Source organism: Atheta coriaria, unplaced genomic scaffold (assembly GCF_025399875.1).
Source record: "Atheta coriaria isolate IRGN ID8LTWV9N9 unplaced genomic scaffold, Caltech_Dcor_3.1 hic_scaffold_4_pilon, whole genome shotgun sequence".
NCBI lineage: Eukaryota > Metazoa > Arthropoda > Insecta > Coleoptera > Staphylinidae > Dalotia > Dalotia coriaria.
This window is the reverse complement of record NW_027045446.1, coordinates 986,888-1,005,071: the sequence shown is the minus strand read 5'-3', so window position 1 is coordinate 1,005,071 and position 18,184 is coordinate 986,888. Positions and strand designations below refer to the sequence as shown.

The window sequence follows — 18,184 nt, the reverse complement described above, 5'->3', positions numbered from 1 at the left end:
TACCGGATGAGTTTGGTAATCTGGTCGAGTTGGGTGTGTTGAGTCTGAGGGATAATCGCTTGACCATGTTGCCGGATACAATCGGGAATTGTGAGCGGTTGCATGTGTTGGATGTGTCCGGGAATCGGCTGCCGTATCTGCCCTATACGCTGCTGCAGTTGGCGCTCAAGGCGGTGTGGTTGAGCGAGAATCAGGCGCAGCCAATGTTGACCTTCCAGACTGATACGGATCCGCATACGGGGAACACGGTGTTGACGTGTTTCCTGCTGCCGCAGCAGGAGTATCAGCCTACGATAGGTGAGTAATGCATGTGGGTTATTTTTTTGGATTGGAGATTACTGAGGTTTAATTATTTGAGGGAGGAAACATTGGGTTTACGGGTGTTCAAGTGGTAGGATTTTAAAAATTTTAAAAGATTATGAAAATATAGTTTATTGCGGATGATTTGACGCGAAAATTTGGTTTGTGTCTTTTAAATTGACAAAATGGCGGACGTTTTAAATTTAAAATCGTGTTTTTGTAATTTTTACGAGAAATTTTGGATAATTTCAAAATTTTGGGTGTTCTAGTGGTGGGATTTTAAAAATTTGAAAAGATTCGGAAAATATAGTTTATCGTGGATGATTTGACGTGAAAATTTGGTTTGTGTCTTTTAAATTGACAAAATGGCGGACGTTTGAAATTTAAAATCGGGTTTTTGCAATTTTTACGAGAAATTTTGGAAAATTTACAAATTTCGGGGGTTTTAGTGGTGGGATTTTCAAAATTTTAAAAGATTATGAAAATATAGTTAATTGCGGATGATTATACATAAAAATTAAGTTTTTGTCTTTTAAAATAANCGGATGATTATACATAAAAATTAAGTTTTTGTCTTTTAAAATAACAAAATGGCGGGCATTTTAAGTTGAAAAACAGATTTTCTTTTAAATTCGCGGTAAATTTCAGAAAATTCAAAATTCCCGGTGAACTAATGATGAGATTTTAAAAATTTAAACAGTTTTGGAAAATATATTTAATTACGCATAAATTCCGACATTAATGCGCACGCATTCGGTGAAGTTTGTCGACGCGCAGGAGCAGGACAACCGTGAGGTAAGCTCAACCAACCAGTAGTGTGCTACGGCATCTTCAGCACGCCGACTTGCGGTGTGGTGGCGGACGTTCTTCGACACTCTCTGGGAGCGGCTTACCGATTGCGTGTCGAAGACGGTCCTGCGCTCGGACAGCTATAACATGCTGCCGGCCGGCTAACAGAAACAGTATTGTCTTTTTTGAGGTTAACCACTAATCAATCCAGTAATAACTAACACCGTCATTAATTTCATTAACACATCCAGAGTGTTGGAAATGTAAATATTAAATATTAATTTATTAATCTACTAATGTAGGAATTAGTCTGTGTGTGGTTTTTTTTTTGTACGAATTTTATTTTTGTATTTAAACATTGCATGTAATATAAGTAACTTGGTAATAGAAATAGTGGGGTTTTATTTTTCTATTTCTTACTTTCTTACTCTTATACTCCTTACATATGGTGTTTGGTGTTGAAGAAATTGTAGAATATAGGCAACCAATATTTAATTATTGTGTATTGCTGGTTGCCTATGCTAGCGTGTAGTTTACATTTCCAACATGCAACCATGCATTACAACCTCCAACTCTCAACTCATTTCCATCAATGCGGCGTATTCAACGTGCGGATCAGATTAGTTAAATTAAAAGCGCGGAGAATAGTTGTACCATTGTGCAATGAATGCCTGGCGTCTGTCAGTGTTCCTAACTGTACTCCAAGTCAGTACGCGCTGTGATTCGTGACTCGACAGAAATAAAACAAAGTTCTGTGGAGCGGAACGTGGTTTTCTGTTTTTTTTTTCTTTTATGATTATTTATTTCATTTGGGAGGTTAGCGTATAGGCAACCAACACTACGTTTAGAGTGTATTGTTTTGCAGACACCCTTCGTCCGTCAGAACACCCCACATCCGCGTGAGTTGAAAGCAAAGGCGCACAAGTTATTTGCAAAGGGCCAGAATTCACTGGAGGACTCCGAGCTGCAGACCACCTCGGAAGCGCTGCCGATTATCGAGGCGGTGAATGCGCATACGAAGGAGCCGACGCCACCCCCACCTCAACCTCAAACACCACAACCACCAGCACCCTCTTTTGTTCACCAATCACAACCTTTGAATGGCCGCGAGGAGAACAGCGATCCGAGCGCCGAAGATGACACGGACGATGTGAGTTTTTTTTTGCTTTCGGTACTTTTTCGATTATAGAGGGCGTCCGGTGATCGTAGTTGCTAACCAATCTAAACCACACACGCCTAACCTCACTTTTGCACCCTGTATGTGTATGATGTGTGGACGCCATTGATGTGGTAGCGATAAGTAAGTAATTTGCGCGTGTAGGAGACGACGAGGAGACGTGTCGTCGGTTTCGTCGGCGATGGGGGTGAAGACCACGCGGATGCGGCGCGTCCGCTGCGTCTCCATCGGCGGGATACGCCGCACCATCTGAAGAATAAACGCATCAACGCCGCCGTCATCGATAAAGATAAGATGGCCTCCATTATCGCACAGGTCTATAATATTCTTGTACTGTGTGTGTTGTGTTGTTTATGATTTTTCTTTGCTTGCTTCACACTAATTCGTCTAATGTATTGACTATGTATGTGCATATTGGGTTGCCGTTGCAGTTTTGAGGTTAATTTTCTCGCGCGCGCCGCAGTAAAGAGAAAGGTGCACGTTAAGTGCTTGTTGCTTGAGTCACGACTTGGACATCATGCGCGCATGCGTTCGTGAATCAACAAAAGAGCGAAAAAGAAAAATCCATCGCGTGACCTTTAACACACGCCCAAATTAGTTTATTGTAGCGTTTACGCGTTTACAGCCTCGCATCTTCCGCGGAGGTGAAAACAAACGCGAATCGCTGCGAGTTCTAATTCTCTTGACCTTTTTGCGCCGCTGCGACGCACAGACGCATTGTCTCGTTATATCACACGCTCGTCGTATGACATCATCTCCCAGATTAGCAATCCGCGCACGGATATATTACCCGTAGAGTCACCTTAAAATTGAAAACGTTTGGAAATTGTTTCACGATTTCAATCCGTGTGTTCCCAGTCAGTGCACTTTCGTTGGAAATATTTTCGACTTTCACTCTGTTTGTTTTCGTACCTGTATCGAATTTATGTGTCCGCCATATTTCGTTACCTTTGCCATACACAAAAAAGACAATCGACAATATGGAATTTCATCCGGAGTAACCGAATCGAGTTTTAAAATAAAAAAAATTAATTACTCGCAAACCAGACGCGGTAGAATAAAAATTCTTTCAGTGGATTGTTTATAATTAAATTTTACATATTTTATGAAAATTTTAAATAAATCGCGTAATTAGAAAAAAAGTTATAACTAATTAAAGTTTAATTTCATTTTATTTTTATTTTTTGAGTATAACTTGATAAATAAATTAGTTATAAACAAAATATTCATACATTTGATAAAGAATTTAATTCCGAATCGATCTATGAACGAATCATACTTTTATCATTTTCCGTTGATGAGTAATCATCAAAAAACTGATTAAAAAACTTACTACGTATAGATTATCATAAGTAAACAAATGAATAACGCGATTATTTTTAATTTTCCAAGTTCACTTATTGAATATTTATGAGTACTTGACATTAAACAACACGTACATGTCCAATAAATGGCTCTGCGTCGAATTTAAGCAAACCTGCGCTTTTGATACGCTTGTTATGTTTAAAAATTTTTATTTTTTCTATGTATGTATGCGTGTGGTTGTAATTGTGATTGAATTTGTCATCGTATCTCTAACATGTATTTCGCTATGTTTGTCCAGGCGATCAAACGCAAGGAGGAGGACGGCAGCGATCGAACGAGCGTTTCCACTCCTCCGGAATCGGTGCGCAGCACCAGCAGTCAAGGTAAAACACGCTCACTATTATTTCAATGCGAGTAACTAACTAGTTACTCGATGACGACTTGAGTAGCAGCAGCAGCAAGCGCGGTAGTAAAATTAAAACATTGCGCGCGCGCCCAACAATTTCATCGCGCGTTCGGGTGTTATCCGTTCGTTATTCGTAATCTTATCGTGTTTGTTTAGCGCCGACAATGAGCAATGAGCAACGCGACGAGATACTGCGATAATCGCACCTCAGTCACCTCTCGGCGGTGGTCGCGTTGCATTGTTTCTGTGTTACCTTTTCCATTATCCTATTTATCCTGAATATGACGAGCACACTGCCCAAGATCCGCATACGCAGTAATGGCGGCACGGTGCATATTAAGGCCGGGACCCTGCCGAGGAATAAGGGTTCGGTGATACGGATTCGTAATCGCACGCCTACGTACCGATACGGTGGCGGAGTAGGAGTACCTGAGCATCATCGGAGTTTACAATCACTGCGGCATGTGCCAGGTAGAAAATTTCGTGCTTTTTACGAAGAAATTCGAAAAATTTTAACGATCACTACGCGTGTTGTGCTATGCATTAGAACATGTTTGTTACCAGTACAAGGTTGACTTCATTACCGAACACATGACTAATAGATTGTTTACTTGTTTGTTTCGCAGCTGGGGAATCGGACGCCACTACGAATGCATCGACCGGCGTGCCAACCGTGGAGTTACGTGAAGAAAAATACGAGATTCATATTGAACGCTCGAAGGCTGGGCTCGGTTTGTCGATAGCTGGCGGACGGGGTTCTACCCCGTTCAAGGGGCAAGATGAAGGTATCTTTATATCGCGTGTAACCGATGGAGGTCCTGCGGATTTAGCTGGGCTTCGTGTCGCTGATAAAGTGCTTACGGTTAATGAGCATTCGCTTGTTGGGGTTAGTCACTACGATGCCGTGGAAGTATTAAAAGCAGCCGGACCACTGCTGGTGTTTGAGATTAGTCGCGAAGTAACGCGGATTGTACATGATAATAGTATTGCTGTTGGTGTTGAGAGTAAAGAAGGTAAAGAGTTGAAGATTCCGTCACCGTTGCCGCCGCTGGTGAGCGATGATGATGTTGCTGTCAAGCGGGTGTCGATTCACACGACACTGATACGGGATTCACGCGGGTTGGGTTTCAGTATTGCGGGTGGGAAGGGTTCGCCGGCGTTCAAAGGTGATTCCGACGCGATTTTTGTCTCGCGGATTACCGATGGTGGTGTAGCGCAGAAGGATGGGAAACTGGCGGTGGGGGATAAGGTTATTTCGATTAATGGCGTTGATTTGACGGGGGCTTCGCATGATCAAGCCGTGGGTATGTTGACGGGGTTGGAGAGGTTTGTGAGGTTGGTGGTTGAGAGGGATATGCCGGTTAGGGATAGTCCTACGCCATCGCCAGGACCACAACAGTCACCGCGATTGTTTGGTCTGCCTAAACCTTACACCGGGTTGTATTCGGCTAATAGCTATATGGCAAACCGTCCCGGCTATTCCAGCTATCGAAGGTCTTTGGAGTTGGAGAAAAAGGTTTGTTGGATGATTTTTTAAAAGGTTTTTATTGAATATTTGTGTTTTTAGATTGATACATCGGCACCATCGCCGACACCACCGGTTGAGCACGCAAAGACCAATGGTGTGGATGCGAAGGCGCCACCCCCGCAGCCGGCGCCGCGTAAGATTCTCCCCGCGAGCAATCACAAAGTCGTCACGCCGACGTCCTCGCTGGAGGGAGACGATGCTCAGGTACTACCGAAGCCCATCACAAGCGAGGAGTTCCAAGCCATGATCCCAGCCCACTTCCTTAATCCCGCCTCCGACGGCGCCGCCAAGCGCACGCCCACCCCCCCGACGTCCGAACACACACACAATGTCACTGTCACGATCAGGAAGCCGGAGACGCCGATCGAACTGCCGCCGGCGCCGACCGGACCCGGACGCGTCACGGAGACGATCACCAAGAGTACGTTTACGGAGACGGTCGTCACGCGCATCACTGACAATACGCTCGTCACGCCCCTAATCATTGAGGTAAAGGTGTAACGGATGACGCCCTCAAAAACGCAATTCTAGTTGAGCAGCATGTATGCCGTTGTTTTGCACCAGCTTCTTGCAATCATTTTTATTTCCGAATGCGCGCGAAAAGAACATTTTCTTTAGGCGCCCGCCTTATACAATTCTATTTCTTCTTTGTTTTTTTTTTTGGTGCTGGCTTTTCTATAACACCTAACCTCATTTATCGTTAATATTGACCAATCATTTTTGAAGACTTTGAGCGTAGCTTAGTTTATTTTGGGGCCTCATCCACAAAAACTAGCAGTGAATTCGCCCACACACACACACACCTACCACCACCACCACCACCACCCAGCAAGAATACACAGGTAACGGACTTCCGGGGACACGGAGCGTCCCTTTCAAAAGTTCTTCCCTTACTACTCACTCCGCTTCTACACTCTACGTATGATACAATTAACTTTTATTTTACACCTTGAAATGACGAAATTGTTTATTATTATTATTATTCATATTATTATTTATGTATTGTTCATCTAGCGATGGTACCACACGAGGCACCGTTGAATATTTTTAAGCATCCAATTGCCTCGTGTGGTTGTTTTATTTTCGGTGTTTTGTTTATCATCTAGGATGTTACGCTGAGCAAAGCCGGTGGGTCTCTGGGCTTTAGTATTATTGGTGGTACGGATCATTCCAGCATACCTTTCGGCGTCAAGGAACCCGGCATATTTATTTCGCACGTAAGTTTTGTTCAACCATTTAATTTATTTAATAAAGCCGGGATATATTTAAATTTATGGTTGGGTATAGATGGTCCCAAGTGGGACAGCTGCCAGTTGTGGTAAACTTCGTGTCGGTGATCGTATTCTCAAGGTAAATGGCACGGATGTGACGCAAGCGACGCACCAGGAGGCTGTTATGGAATTGTTGCGGCCTGGTGATCAAATCACACTTACCATCCGCCATGATCCCCTACCGGAAGGGTACCAGGTATGTGTTTTGTTTCGTTTTTGGTTAGGTCATAAATGATTGCACAAGCTTTGTGTCTTTTCACTTTGCAAGCTTCTCGAGATTGAATATGTTAAATCACTTGTAAGTTCATCAACATTTTATGTCACTTGTGCTTACTTTTAATTATTTCCACAGGCAATGACGATTGTGAAGGAGGAGAATGAAAAACTCGGCATGCACATAAAGGGTGGTCTTCAGGGCCAACGTGGTAATCCTCTTGACAGATCCGATGAAGGCGTGTTTGTGTCGAAAGTAAACTCAGTCGGTGCAGCGCGTCGTGATGGCCGCCTGAAAACAGGCATGCGTTTACTAGAAGTAAACGGCAAGTCATTACTGGGCGCAACGCATCAGGAAGCTGTGAATACTCTGCGTAACTGCGGCGATACCATTCACATGGTCGTCTGTAAGGGTTATGATAAAGCGGAAGTTGATAGAGCTGTAGCGGAAGGACGCCTCACACGCGCTGGATCTGTCAGCAGTCGGTCACAGAGTGTAAGTTCTCTGGACATGGCTGACGATGATACAACGTCCAAGGAAGAAGCGAAGATGAAGAATGAAATTGTGCAGTTTGAGAAGGAAGACGCCGAAAAGCGGTTGAAATTAGTTGAAGATGTTAAGGAGGAGAACGAATTGGAGTTGGAAGCAGATGCGGACATGTCGCTGGTGGAAGCAAAGCCAACAACACCAGCTGATAAAGTCCTGGATGTGGTGAGAGCGGTGGAGACGCTGGCTCACAATGAAATACCCGTCGCGCCCAAATCTCCAGGGGGACCAAATAGTGAACTTAAAACAACTACGATCGTGATGAGCAAGCATACGCTCGCGGCCCAAAATGCAGCGACAACTGTAAGTAGACATCTTTTTTTTTTCGGAATCGCCATTGTTTTTTGTTTTGTTTGTATTAATGTAGCGTGTGCTTTTTGTGTGTTTATATTTCACAATTCACATGCTTGGTTGGTTTTGTTTGTTTCGTTCGTTCGTTGTTCACCATATTTTGTTTATTTCACCCGCCCGCCCTCTTGCCCCCTGCCCCCTCTATCTGGTTGATTAATTATTTTTACCAAAAAAGTGAATCATCGATGTCGTTCTCAGCATGATTGTGCAAATTATTGATGAATGATGAGATAAAGTGCGAATATTGTTGTCTTTCAGAGGTCAGCGCAGCCGTAGAAAACATTTAACGATACGTACACCACACACGTCTGATTAAATCTAAACGAATTTTGCCAAAAAAAAAAAGAAATTAATTAAACAAAGACTCATATCACGAACAATTAAAAAAAAAAGAGATCAAATTCAATGCAAGCGATGGAGGTAAATGTCCATTTTACAGTAGATTTATTTATTTTTATGTTTAAGATGTAAACTTTTTGCGTTTGAAAGTTTTTATTTCACACGACGCCATTTTGAAAGTGTTAAAGGTATAAACAGAGTATTCTATTGCGAAGTAACTAATTAATATATATATATGAAATATATTCTATGATTGTCACAATATAATTAAATTACCCAATGGTGCTTTGTTATCGATCGAAACCGAACAGCAATGATTACTCGTTACTAATTACTCGATAAGGTAATCTAATCTAAACCGAAGGCGTCACACGTCACAAGGGGTTACACTAGACAACTATGAATCAATTTGCGTTGATATTATACTAGATTTTGATAACATTTCCAAGCAAATCTGTATGTAACCCTTTGAGTACTGCCTCTAAAAGTATAAAAAAATGTTTGTTTTCAATGATAAATGATAAAAGAAATCAATGTTTCTCACTTGTGTACATGTTTTACTCTCGATTGTTGTTTGGGAATCAAAAAAACAGAAAAAACAAAACAATTTATGTGATATACGTATGGTAAATATATTTTTGGTAAAAATAATTACGCCATGTGTGTCAATCAATCAATCATTCGCACAGCACCCACACACACCAACACGCCTTTCTTCATCTTGCGAGTTTATATATTGTAACGCGCGCTATTTGTTTAATAATTGTGTTGTGTTGTTTTTACGCGCATCACCCACACGTGTTGTGTTGGCTTGCAAAAAAAAAAAGGGTGACGGCCTGCTGGCTAGTGCACACAATTTAAAGCGAGTGTTTATCCTTTAAACAGGCCAAACAACCGGAAACGACGCACCGGAAACAACCTAAATCCGATTCCTATTCTGATCATTCCCATTCTTCCCTTGAAAAAGAAAAACGAGATAAAACACCTAAAGTTGAGTTGAGACCACGAAAAGATGACTCTGATACAGATACAGGCACAGCTCTCTTGAAGAGATTGAGTGATTCCATTGAAGAAAACGAAGCGAAACGAAGATTGTTCTTTGAGAGTGTACCCCCACCACAGACGGTTGTCATTCAACCACCAATGGGTTTGTTATCGACGAGAACTTCCACTTCTTCACCTGCGTATAGGGTTATTGAAAGACCTTCACAACCACCGCCTGCTATTCCCAGTATATCACCAACTGAACGATCAAAATCGGTTGATTTTACTATTTCTGCCATGCGGCCCACACGGCCACCACCACCTCCACCGCCACAAAAGTCTTACTTTACGCTATCCTCGTCGGTAGTTAAAGATAACGACAAAGAGAAACGTGTTTTGCATCATCCAGAGATTATCTACGCTAATATACCGATGAGAGAGGCACCTCCGCCGCCATTACCACCGAAAACACCTCGGAGGGTATCGTTTGATGATCGTGTTACCACAATCGGAGCAATTTCAATACCGGATATTAAAGTTGACACCGAGGAGGTAACGCCATCTGTGGTAATGAGTAAAAATACAAACACAGAAACAAATAAACAAGAAAATAATAATTTATTAAACATTGAGATTCCCGAAAGTGAACTTGAGAGTTCCATTGAAGTAACCCGAAAGTTTCCGGGTGAGGAAGCCGAAGATGAGATTAAAACGAAATTTTATTATACGAAGATGATAAAGAGAGCTTTGAAGAGATTAGATTATGCTCCAGTGATGATAGTCTGAATAAAACCATCGTGGAAGCATCCCCTGTGAGCGCCCACAAAGAAATTGCTTTCCCGAGGACACTGAGTGTGGATGCATCCAGTGATACAGAAGGTTTTGCGAATGAAAGACGTGATACTGTTGTGGAATTAATCACTGAAAAGATAGACAAGACTGAACAATCGGAAATGGTGGATTTGTTTGCGCGTGATTTAAGCCTGGATTCCATGCCGGTGGAGGTCGCACGTCGCCATCTTGAGAAATCTCCTCAGGATCATCGTTTGTCACAGACGCTGTTAGAGTTTATTACTTTGAATGATGATGATTCGTTGGTGTTTACACCTTCGATGCTTGAATTACCCACGGGGCCACCTCCACCACCGCCGGATACATTACCACCGGATTCACCGCCGCCGGAAGTGGATATGGATGTGTTGCCGTTACCATTGCCGCCGCCTGTTGAGCAGGTGGTGGATTTTGAAGATGCGCCTGTGTTACCACCAGCGCCTCCTTCTCCCTTGCCTCCTCCTCCTAAAAGTAAAAAAACTCCGCCGCCTCCGCCTCCTCCTCCTGTGAAAAAGACAATAACGTTGAAACAAACGTGCACGACCGAAACCGACGCACTTTTGGTTACCACTAGGCACGTAGATTCGGTAAGGCGTCGCGATAAACCGCTGCGTGGTGAACAACGACGGAGCGAAACATTCTTTAAGCGTTTTTCTTTGCCCGATAAGAAGGTAAAGTACACAGAGTGAATTTTGTGTGTTGATTTCTTTAATTTTTTGTAAATTTGTTTTTATATTATGATTTGTGACGTTTTGTAGCCGCCACAATCGCCAAACAACAATTATAAAATGTCCGTGAGTGATAAAAAGAAATTCTTCGAGAATGCCATGGAGGAAAGTGTTAAATCATCGCCAAAACCAGGTTAGAATTTAAAATAACCTCAAATTTAATGTAGAAATACTAAAATTTCGTCAATTTTTAGATAAAGTATTCAGTTATTTGAGTCCGGATGAAGTGGAACGCATGAAAGCCGAAGAAGAACGAAAAATCGCCAATTTATCGCCGTCCGATATGGATTCACTTGGAATTTTAGATAATTCCGATGATGAATCAATGGAATCGCAGCCATCGAGGTTAGAATTCATATTTAATCCACAAAATGCAGAAATGTTTATTAATTTCTCTTTGTAGACCTCATAGTACCATTGGTATTATAAGGACTGCGACAGCCGAGCGTAGAATGAAGGATCGCATGCGTGAAGAAGGTTTGCTCACGGACGAAGATGAACATAACCTATCACCAGCTGAAGAGCGGACAAGGCGCGCCGAGAAACGCGCTGCATGGCGTCAAGCTCGACTTAAATCATTGGAACAGGACGCAATGCAAGCGCAAATGGTGATTAAGTCAATGACAGACATGGTGGGCGAGCGGGAAACTGCAAAGGACAACGACAATGAGGTTCGTGATATAATAATACATCGGCCATCTTAGAAGATTTAATTTTTAGAGATTTAAAACTAATTTTGATACGAATGTTATGTTGTGTATTGTATTGTATTGTATTGAAACTAACTTGAACTAACTGAAACTGTTAACTCTGGTCCGGTCATGCGCAGAGTACTAACAGCATTGCATGTGTCCAGCTGCGGCCATCATCGGCCGACTTCCCCAAGTTGGCGGTGCGCAGCACGCCAGGCAACACGACGGTGCGTGAAAGTGAGAAGATCGTCAACGAGACCGTCACGCGCAAAACCGAAGAGTACATTGACGATGCCACCGGGGAGCGACGCGTGCGCACCGTCGAGTATGTCGAGAAGCTGATCGAGAAAGAGGTAGTATAGCCCGTTGCCGCATCCGCAAAATGACAGCATGATCAAAACACACCCGCACCTGGTTAGTCTTTAACACCGAATGTTTTCTCTCTTATATCTTATTTAAATCTAATTTAATCTCTCGCTGTTGTAATACGTAGACGATTTGTAAACACACCCGTAGTGCGCATGCGCTGTGTAATTTTTTTGGAAATTTTACTGCATATGTAGACAATCTGCACCAATGTGATGGTCTAACCGATAACCATGTGACTAACCGCCATCTTGTTTCGGCCAGGTTGAGACACTACAGGAAAAAATCATATCTCTAGAACTGACCAAGCCCGATCCATTAGATGTAATCAACGGCAATAACGGTTTTACTGACGAATGCGACAAATCGGAGCAATCGACGCCGACGATCGAAGAAGAAAACAGTTTGGAGCTGGAGCTCGCGCATGCGGAGACTGCGAACGCCGGACAGAATGGCGGCGGTAAGAAAAAACGGCGCAAGCGGTCCAAGCGCGGCGGCAAGCATTAAATTCACATTTATTTCTGCATTTAATCATTTTGACATTCCACGCAAGCAGTGGAGAAACAGGTTGGGGACGCTCGGTTTTTTTAAATTATTATTCTTGTACAAAGAAGTATTTTATTCATATTTCATGATGAATTTTTAATCTTAATACTATTAGCACATAAGTGAAGCCCGCATTAGTTGTTTAACGGTGTTATTTTATATGAAGATGAATTATTAGGACGTTTATTACATTATATTGTGCTACAAATAAATATTTAATACAATACCGGTGCTATTTGTTGCTTTTCGGTGCGATGATGCCTTCTAGCTGCGCCTGAAACATTTAAAATGGTAAAAATTATTTATTTTTAGTTTTTTTTGTCTTACTTTTAATTGTTGATTGGTTTTTTTAAGAAATGAAATCTCTTCAGCGTGTTTCTTCTCTTCGGCGAGTCGTAACTCGGCGGCGCGACGATCGGCCTGCTCAGCACGCTGTCTCAGATCAGCAAGTTGTCGTTCTAAATCCGTACGTTCCTCCTTCAATTCATCAACGTCCTTCTGTAAGTCGGTTTTTCCCTGTTCGGATTGCAGCGCTTTGCGCATGCCGAACGCAATGCTGCTGCAATACAATGCTTGAAACGCTTCGATTGTCATTCGCATCTCGTCACGGATGCGCAGAAGCAACAATCCGCGTTCAGCGCAGTTGATCGTCACTTGTCTTATCACCTCGTTGAAACACTGCGTGTAGAGCTCGCGTCTGATTGGACAGATACCGGTCTCGCGTGCTTGACGCTGCTGCAGTCGCATATCCAGTTGCTCCTGAAGATTCACCACGTCCTGACGTGTTGCCGGTGTGGTCGAGACGTGCTGACGCCAGAGTTGACCCTCTTCTTCCCATTCCTTCGGCGGCAGGATGGAATTCAATACTTCTTCGATTTCGTGTTTTGGATCGGCGACACCTTTGGTCTTGCAGGTTTGTATATCAACCTCTTTTGAATTGTCATCGTGTTTGGTCACTAGTAATGGGTTATCGTATTTCACCAATGTTGACTGGTCTATTATCAATCTTTCAGTCATGATTCGATGTAAAACTTGTAGAAATGTGTTGTATGCGTGTAGAAAGGCTGTAAATTCAAAATGGTTGACGTTGTTGATTTGGTAACCATGGTAATAACACGTTGCTATGGCAACACAACACAGAGCAACCTAGAAATGAAAAATCCATCGAAAATTCGAAATAATTTTTATTAAAATTACACAATTCTCAAGGAAAATTAAATTAAAACAATGTGAGTGTACGTGACCGGTGTGAAATGAGTGTGTGCGAATACAATTGGCTGAGTGATTCACATGAGTTACATTATTTTAAGTAAGTGACTAGAACTTAAGCTTAACTTTGGTCGACCATTTTGTTTTCTTTCTTCCTATATATCAGTTGCCATCATTTGATTCAATTCAACATTTTGATCATTATTTTTTGTTTGTTTTTAATTCGTTAAATACTCTAGAAATCTACGCAATATATAATAATAGTACAATGTCGTCGTTCTTTTCTATAAGCCTATGTTTAATTTTAGTAAATTGTTAGTATTAGTAGTAAAAGAAACAATCAATGGCACAAAATAAATTAGAAAAAACGGTGTGGGGCACGCGCGCTTCGCGGTTTGAATTTTAGTTATTCGTTAATTGACGTATAAAAATATCGAATATCTTAAAAATATTTAAATAGGCTCGAAGAGAATTCGAAGTTCGGAATAATTGTGAAGCGTGATAACGATGATGAGAGTAATATTGACTTGCACGTTCATTGAAACCATTCCATCGCAAATAAGAAAACATTTTGGCGCTTGTTCCTACATGAGAAGACACTTTCGTTGGCGGCGCTTTTGCGGCTCGGGCCTGAGGACGGCGCGCACCGCCTCGTCGAACACCTGCTTGAGGCCTCGTTGCGTCAGCGCCGAGCACTCCATGTATTTGACGGCGCGGATTTTATTCGCTAGCTTCTGGCCCTGCTCGCGTTTGATGGGACTGAGGCCTTGATCGGCGAGCGCGCCGAGTGTTTCTCGATCATCACGCAGATCGATCTTCGTGCCGACGAGGATCATCGGAGCGTCTGGACAGTGGTGCTTGATCTCCGGGTACCACTTGGAGGTGACGTTCTCAAAGGACGATGGCGAGGCGACGCTGAAGCAAATGAGGAAGACATCCGTCTGTGGGTATGATAACGGCCGCAGGCGGTCGTAGTCTTCTTGTCCTGCTGTGTCCCACAGGCCTAGACTTACTGAGATTCCATCCACTACCATTGGTGCTGAGTAATTATCAAATCTACAAAGTAAAACGTATAGAATTGAGGTTAGAATCACACATAACCAAATTTTTATAGTTTTCTGCAAAATTTTTACAATTCCTATGAAAATTTTAATGAAATTAATTTAAATTCACTCTCTACTTACACTGTAGGAACATATTCCCCTGGAAAACTGTCTGTTGTGTAGGAGATGAGCATGCAAGTCTTGCCGACAGTGCCATCGCCGACGACAACGCACTTGATCGGCCTGCCCGACGACATAATGCACTGCAAACAGATACTTCTTTTAACGCTGAAAATAACCCGATGAAAATACAATTTCAAACACGGGCGGATAACCTCAAAGCCGCCCGCAAATGGGCTTGGCCCGAAATCAAAACACACTCGCGATGTGCGACGCGCACGGCCGGTACTTACAATTAGATTTGAGCGTGTTGGCCTATGCTAAACTTACAAACTAGTTGGGAATTACAGCCACGATTTGGAGGGCTGCACTATGTACTAAACTAAATATTATTAAATAAATTTTATATCAGCTGCCGCAATTAACTCATTTAGCACAGAAGTGAACCGCACCGATTCACAATACTGCATTTAATTCGGTTTTGCTCGGTTAACATCGAACTTGAACGATTTTAGTTGAAAATTTTACTTGTATACATTGTAAATTATAGAAAAGTATATAAAATTAGGTGCAGATTATTTAAATATTAGTAATGTTTATGTTAAAAGTGCATATTGGGATATATTAGTTTAAATAATTAGTTTGTTCAGTCGCAAACTCAGGTGGCGCTGTTATTACAGTTGCCTGCTTCAGTAAGCGTCTTTTATTCAACGCATCCTTCTCTAACTCATTGAAAAGTATATGTTTCGGCTTTGTTTCGCCATTTTGTAAAAGCGTTTAGACGCGTTCCTGTCATTCCGGTGCGCGTTGTCGTTGTGGTTCGTTCGCCTCGTTTCGCCAGTCAATAAATCGCCGATATTTGACAAAATCGTCAAGATTTAACACAGTTTATTGTCACATTCAACTTATACTATCATGTCTGGTGACGATTCGGTAAGAATTTCCTACATTTTACTTCTATTACACGTCCAAGTATCTTGCAATGTGAAATGCGTTGTTTCACCTTGTTCGCGCCGACATTTTTATTTGCATGTTCGTTGCTTTCTCCCCGGCAGCTCGACCAAAAGCCGAACATCCAAGAACCGGAGCACTTTCGTAAGCTGTTCATCGGTGGACTTGACTATCGCACCACCGATGACTCGCTGAAGAAGCATTTCGAGCAATGGGGCGAGATTGTCGACGTCGTGGTGATGAAGGATCCGAAAACAAAGCGGTCGCGCGGTTTTGGTTTCATTACCTATTCGCGCGCACACATGGTGGACGACGCGCAGATTGCGCGACCGCATCGTGTGGATGGACGCGTGGTGGAACCCAAGCGTGCGGTGCCGCGCCAAGAAATTGGCCGGCCGGAAGCGGGCGCGACGGTTAAAAAGCTCTTTGTTGGAGGATTGAAAGATGATGTTGAAGAGGAGCATTTGCGCGAGAATTTCAAACAGTACGGGAATATTTTATCCTGTACCATTGTCACCGACAAGGAGACCGGTAAAAAACGCGGATTCGGTTTTATCGAATTCGAGGATTATGATTCCGTTGATAAAATATGCTGTAAGTTATTTATTTCATTTTTTAAATTATGGTTTATAAAAATATTAACAAATTTAATGTTTTAATAGTGAAACGCTCGCATGAAATCAACGGTAAACATGTTGATGTGAAGAAAGCTTTGAGTAAGGCTGAGATGGAACGCGCCCAAGGTTCGGGTGGTAATATGGGCGGTGGTGGCCGTGGTGGTGGTTCCCGTGGTGGCCCCCGCGGTAACTACAACAATGGCGGTGGCAATTGGAGTAACCGCGGCGGTGGTGGCCCAGGCAGTGATTGGAACATGGGTAACCAAGGATACAACTCCGGCGGTGGCGGAGGAGGAGGCGGCTGGAACAATGGCGGGCCTGGTCCTTGGGACAACCAGAACAGCTGGGGTAATTCCGGAGGTGGCGGCGGAGGCGGTGGTGGTGGACCCAACAGCTACGGTAATGGTAACAGCAACTGGGGCCCACCGAACGAAGGATTCGGCGGTGGTTATCAGCAGAACTACAATTCAAGCGGCGGCGCAATGCGTAACAACTTCCAGTCGAATCGGCCAGCACCATATGGTAATTTTAGAAAAGGTCTAGAAACAACACATCTAGCGTTTATCCTAAACATTATTTAATTATTTTTGTGTCTTTTTTCCCCCACGACAGGCAATAATCAAGGCGGTGGTGGTGGCGGAGGCTATGGCGGCGGCGGCTACAATCAAAACGGAGGCAATATGGGCGGTGGCGGCGGTCGTCGCTTCTAAATAATTTAACCGACGTAAGTTCACCGCGCACACAGAACTGAAACGAGAAAAATAGAAATTTAACACTCATATATGAAAAATAATAATAACTTAAGCTTATCTTTGGCCCCGAGCAAAGGCTTAGGATAGGATAGCTAAATATTTGACTGTGAAAATTATATTTATTATATTGATCGAGGCAAGGAAAAATCCAGGTTTTGACAAGAATCTGCAAGACGGGTTCAGATCACGCTAAGTTTAACAGCAGAGGACGTGAAGCAAGCAGGCAACCGGGCAGAGAAAGAGAAGAAATCACATTTTTTAATTTACTATTTACGTTCTATCATCTATCTTTCTAAAAACAACGTTTAGTTTATGTTAGTTATAGGCAATTTCCTAATGAATAATATTGTGTATGTGTCAATTTTTATGATATGATGACGATTAAACCATTTATCTTAATATAATCACAGGAGTTAGTTGTGTCTTATCCTATTAGTAGTGAGAGAGACAGACAGAGAGTGAGGGTGTAACAAGAACAAGAGAGAGCTAATTGTTAGTGAAGGATGCAGTTATTCTGTTTGCGCTTGAATTTTAGGTATGTATAGCATAAGTCCATTCTGTTGTAATACCACAAAGCTATTTTGATTGTTGAGCTCAGGTTGCGAGACGTGCTCACAGATAAACAAAGGCACTCGGTGGTTTATTTATCTGCTGGGCATGTGACGAGATGTTAGCGCTAGGCTCGAATAACCTGGGTTATAGGTAGTTGGTAGTATTTGATTTTGATTTCATTGTTTTATTTATTTTCTACCTTCAATCAATTTACTATACACACAACCATGTATATTCTTTGGTGTTGTGTTGTTGTATCGATGCTGTGGTCATGGTGATCATGATTGTCCTATGCCTACGGTATTGATGCGCTCATCTTTTTGTTATATATTTTTTTATCTCTTGAACTAAATTGATTTATTCGACGTCTATCGGCGTGTTGCATTAATTGTTTTTGTTTTTGCTGCGTTTGTGTGCTCATTCTATACACATTATTGATGTTTCGCAGATCTGATGGCCGCCTATGGTTGTTTATTGGAATGCAAGTGCAATTTTGCGTCGTAAGTATGAGTAATGTCCGTATTTCTTTCTATTGCAGCTAATATTTAAGACTGATTTTAATAAAAG

The 18,184-nt window shown here is 42.4% G+C and overlaps 4 protein-coding genes across 5 annotated transcripts in view; 2 read left to right on the top strand and 2 right to left on the bottom strand.

Moving 5' to 3' along the window:
- LOC135790771 (protein lap4-like) overlaps positions 1–12,597 on the top strand; it is an 18,109-nt gene extending 5,512 nt beyond the window's left edge. The window contains 18 exon segments of the mRNA XM_065301045.1: positions 1–303; positions 1,893–2,239; positions 2,411–2,581; positions 3,870–3,954; positions 4,176–4,448; positions 4,604–5,493; positions 5,545–5,994; positions 6,612–6,722; positions 6,793–6,972; positions 7,045–7,074; positions 7,129–7,839; positions 9,112–9,987; positions 9,990–10,712; positions 10,800–10,902; positions 10,964–11,117; positions 11,119–11,440; positions 11,599–11,814; positions 12,092–12,597. Coding sequence (XP_065157117.1) covers positions 1–303; positions 1,893–2,239; positions 2,411–2,581; positions 3,870–3,954; positions 4,176–4,448; positions 4,604–5,493; positions 5,545–5,994; positions 6,612–6,722; positions 6,793–6,972; positions 7,045–7,074; positions 7,129–7,839; positions 9,112–9,987; positions 9,990–10,712; positions 10,800–10,902; positions 10,964–11,117; positions 11,119–11,440; positions 11,599–11,814; positions 12,092–12,334 — 6,188 coding nt within the window. The 3' untranslated portion in view covers positions 12,335–12,597.
- On the bottom strand, positions 12,541–13,523 carry LOC135791404 (putative inner dynein arm light chain, axonemal). The gene is made up of 2 exons (XM_065301809.1): positions 12,701–13,523; positions 12,541–12,647 (listed from the first exon to the last, which is right to left on the bottom strand). Exons 1-2 carry the CDS (start codon positions 13,388–13,390, stop codon positions 12,606–12,608), a joined length of 732 nt encoding a protein of 243 aa, XP_065157881.1. The 5' UTR covers positions 13,391–13,523; the 3' UTR covers positions 12,541–12,605.
- A 16-nt stretch (positions 13,524–13,539) lies between these two features.
- Positions 13,540–15,188, bottom strand: LOC135791405 (ras-related C3 botulinum toxin substrate 1-like). Its single transcript, XM_065301810.1, has 3 exons — positions 15,039–15,188; positions 14,767–14,888; positions 13,540–14,638 (listed from the first exon to the last, which is right to left on the bottom strand). Exons 2-3 carry the CDS (start codon positions 14,880–14,882, stop codon positions 14,167–14,169), a joined length of 588 nt encoding a protein of 195 aa, XP_065157882.1. The 5' UTR covers positions 14,883–14,888; positions 15,039–15,188; the 3' UTR covers positions 13,540–14,166.
- Positions 15,189–15,535: 347 nt separating this feature from the next.
- LOC135790801 (heterogeneous nuclear ribonucleoprotein A1, A2/B1 homolog) lies at positions 15,536–17,096 on the top strand. 2 transcript variants are annotated; one of them, XM_065301079.1, is made up of 4 exons: positions 15,536–15,678; positions 15,801–16,290; positions 16,359–16,835; positions 16,926–17,096. In XM_065301079.1, exons 1-4 carry the CDS (start codon positions 15,661–15,663, stop codon positions 17,021–17,023), a joined length of 1,083 nt encoding a protein of 360 aa, XP_065157151.1. In that variant the 5' UTR covers positions 15,536–15,660; the 3' UTR covers positions 17,024–17,096. The 2 variants fall into 2 exon arrangements, with proteins under 2 accessions (XP_065157151.1, XP_065157150.1); XM_065301078.1 differs by having other exon boundaries at positions 16,359–16,850.
- The last annotated feature ends 1,088 nt before the right edge of the window (positions 17,097–18,184 follow it).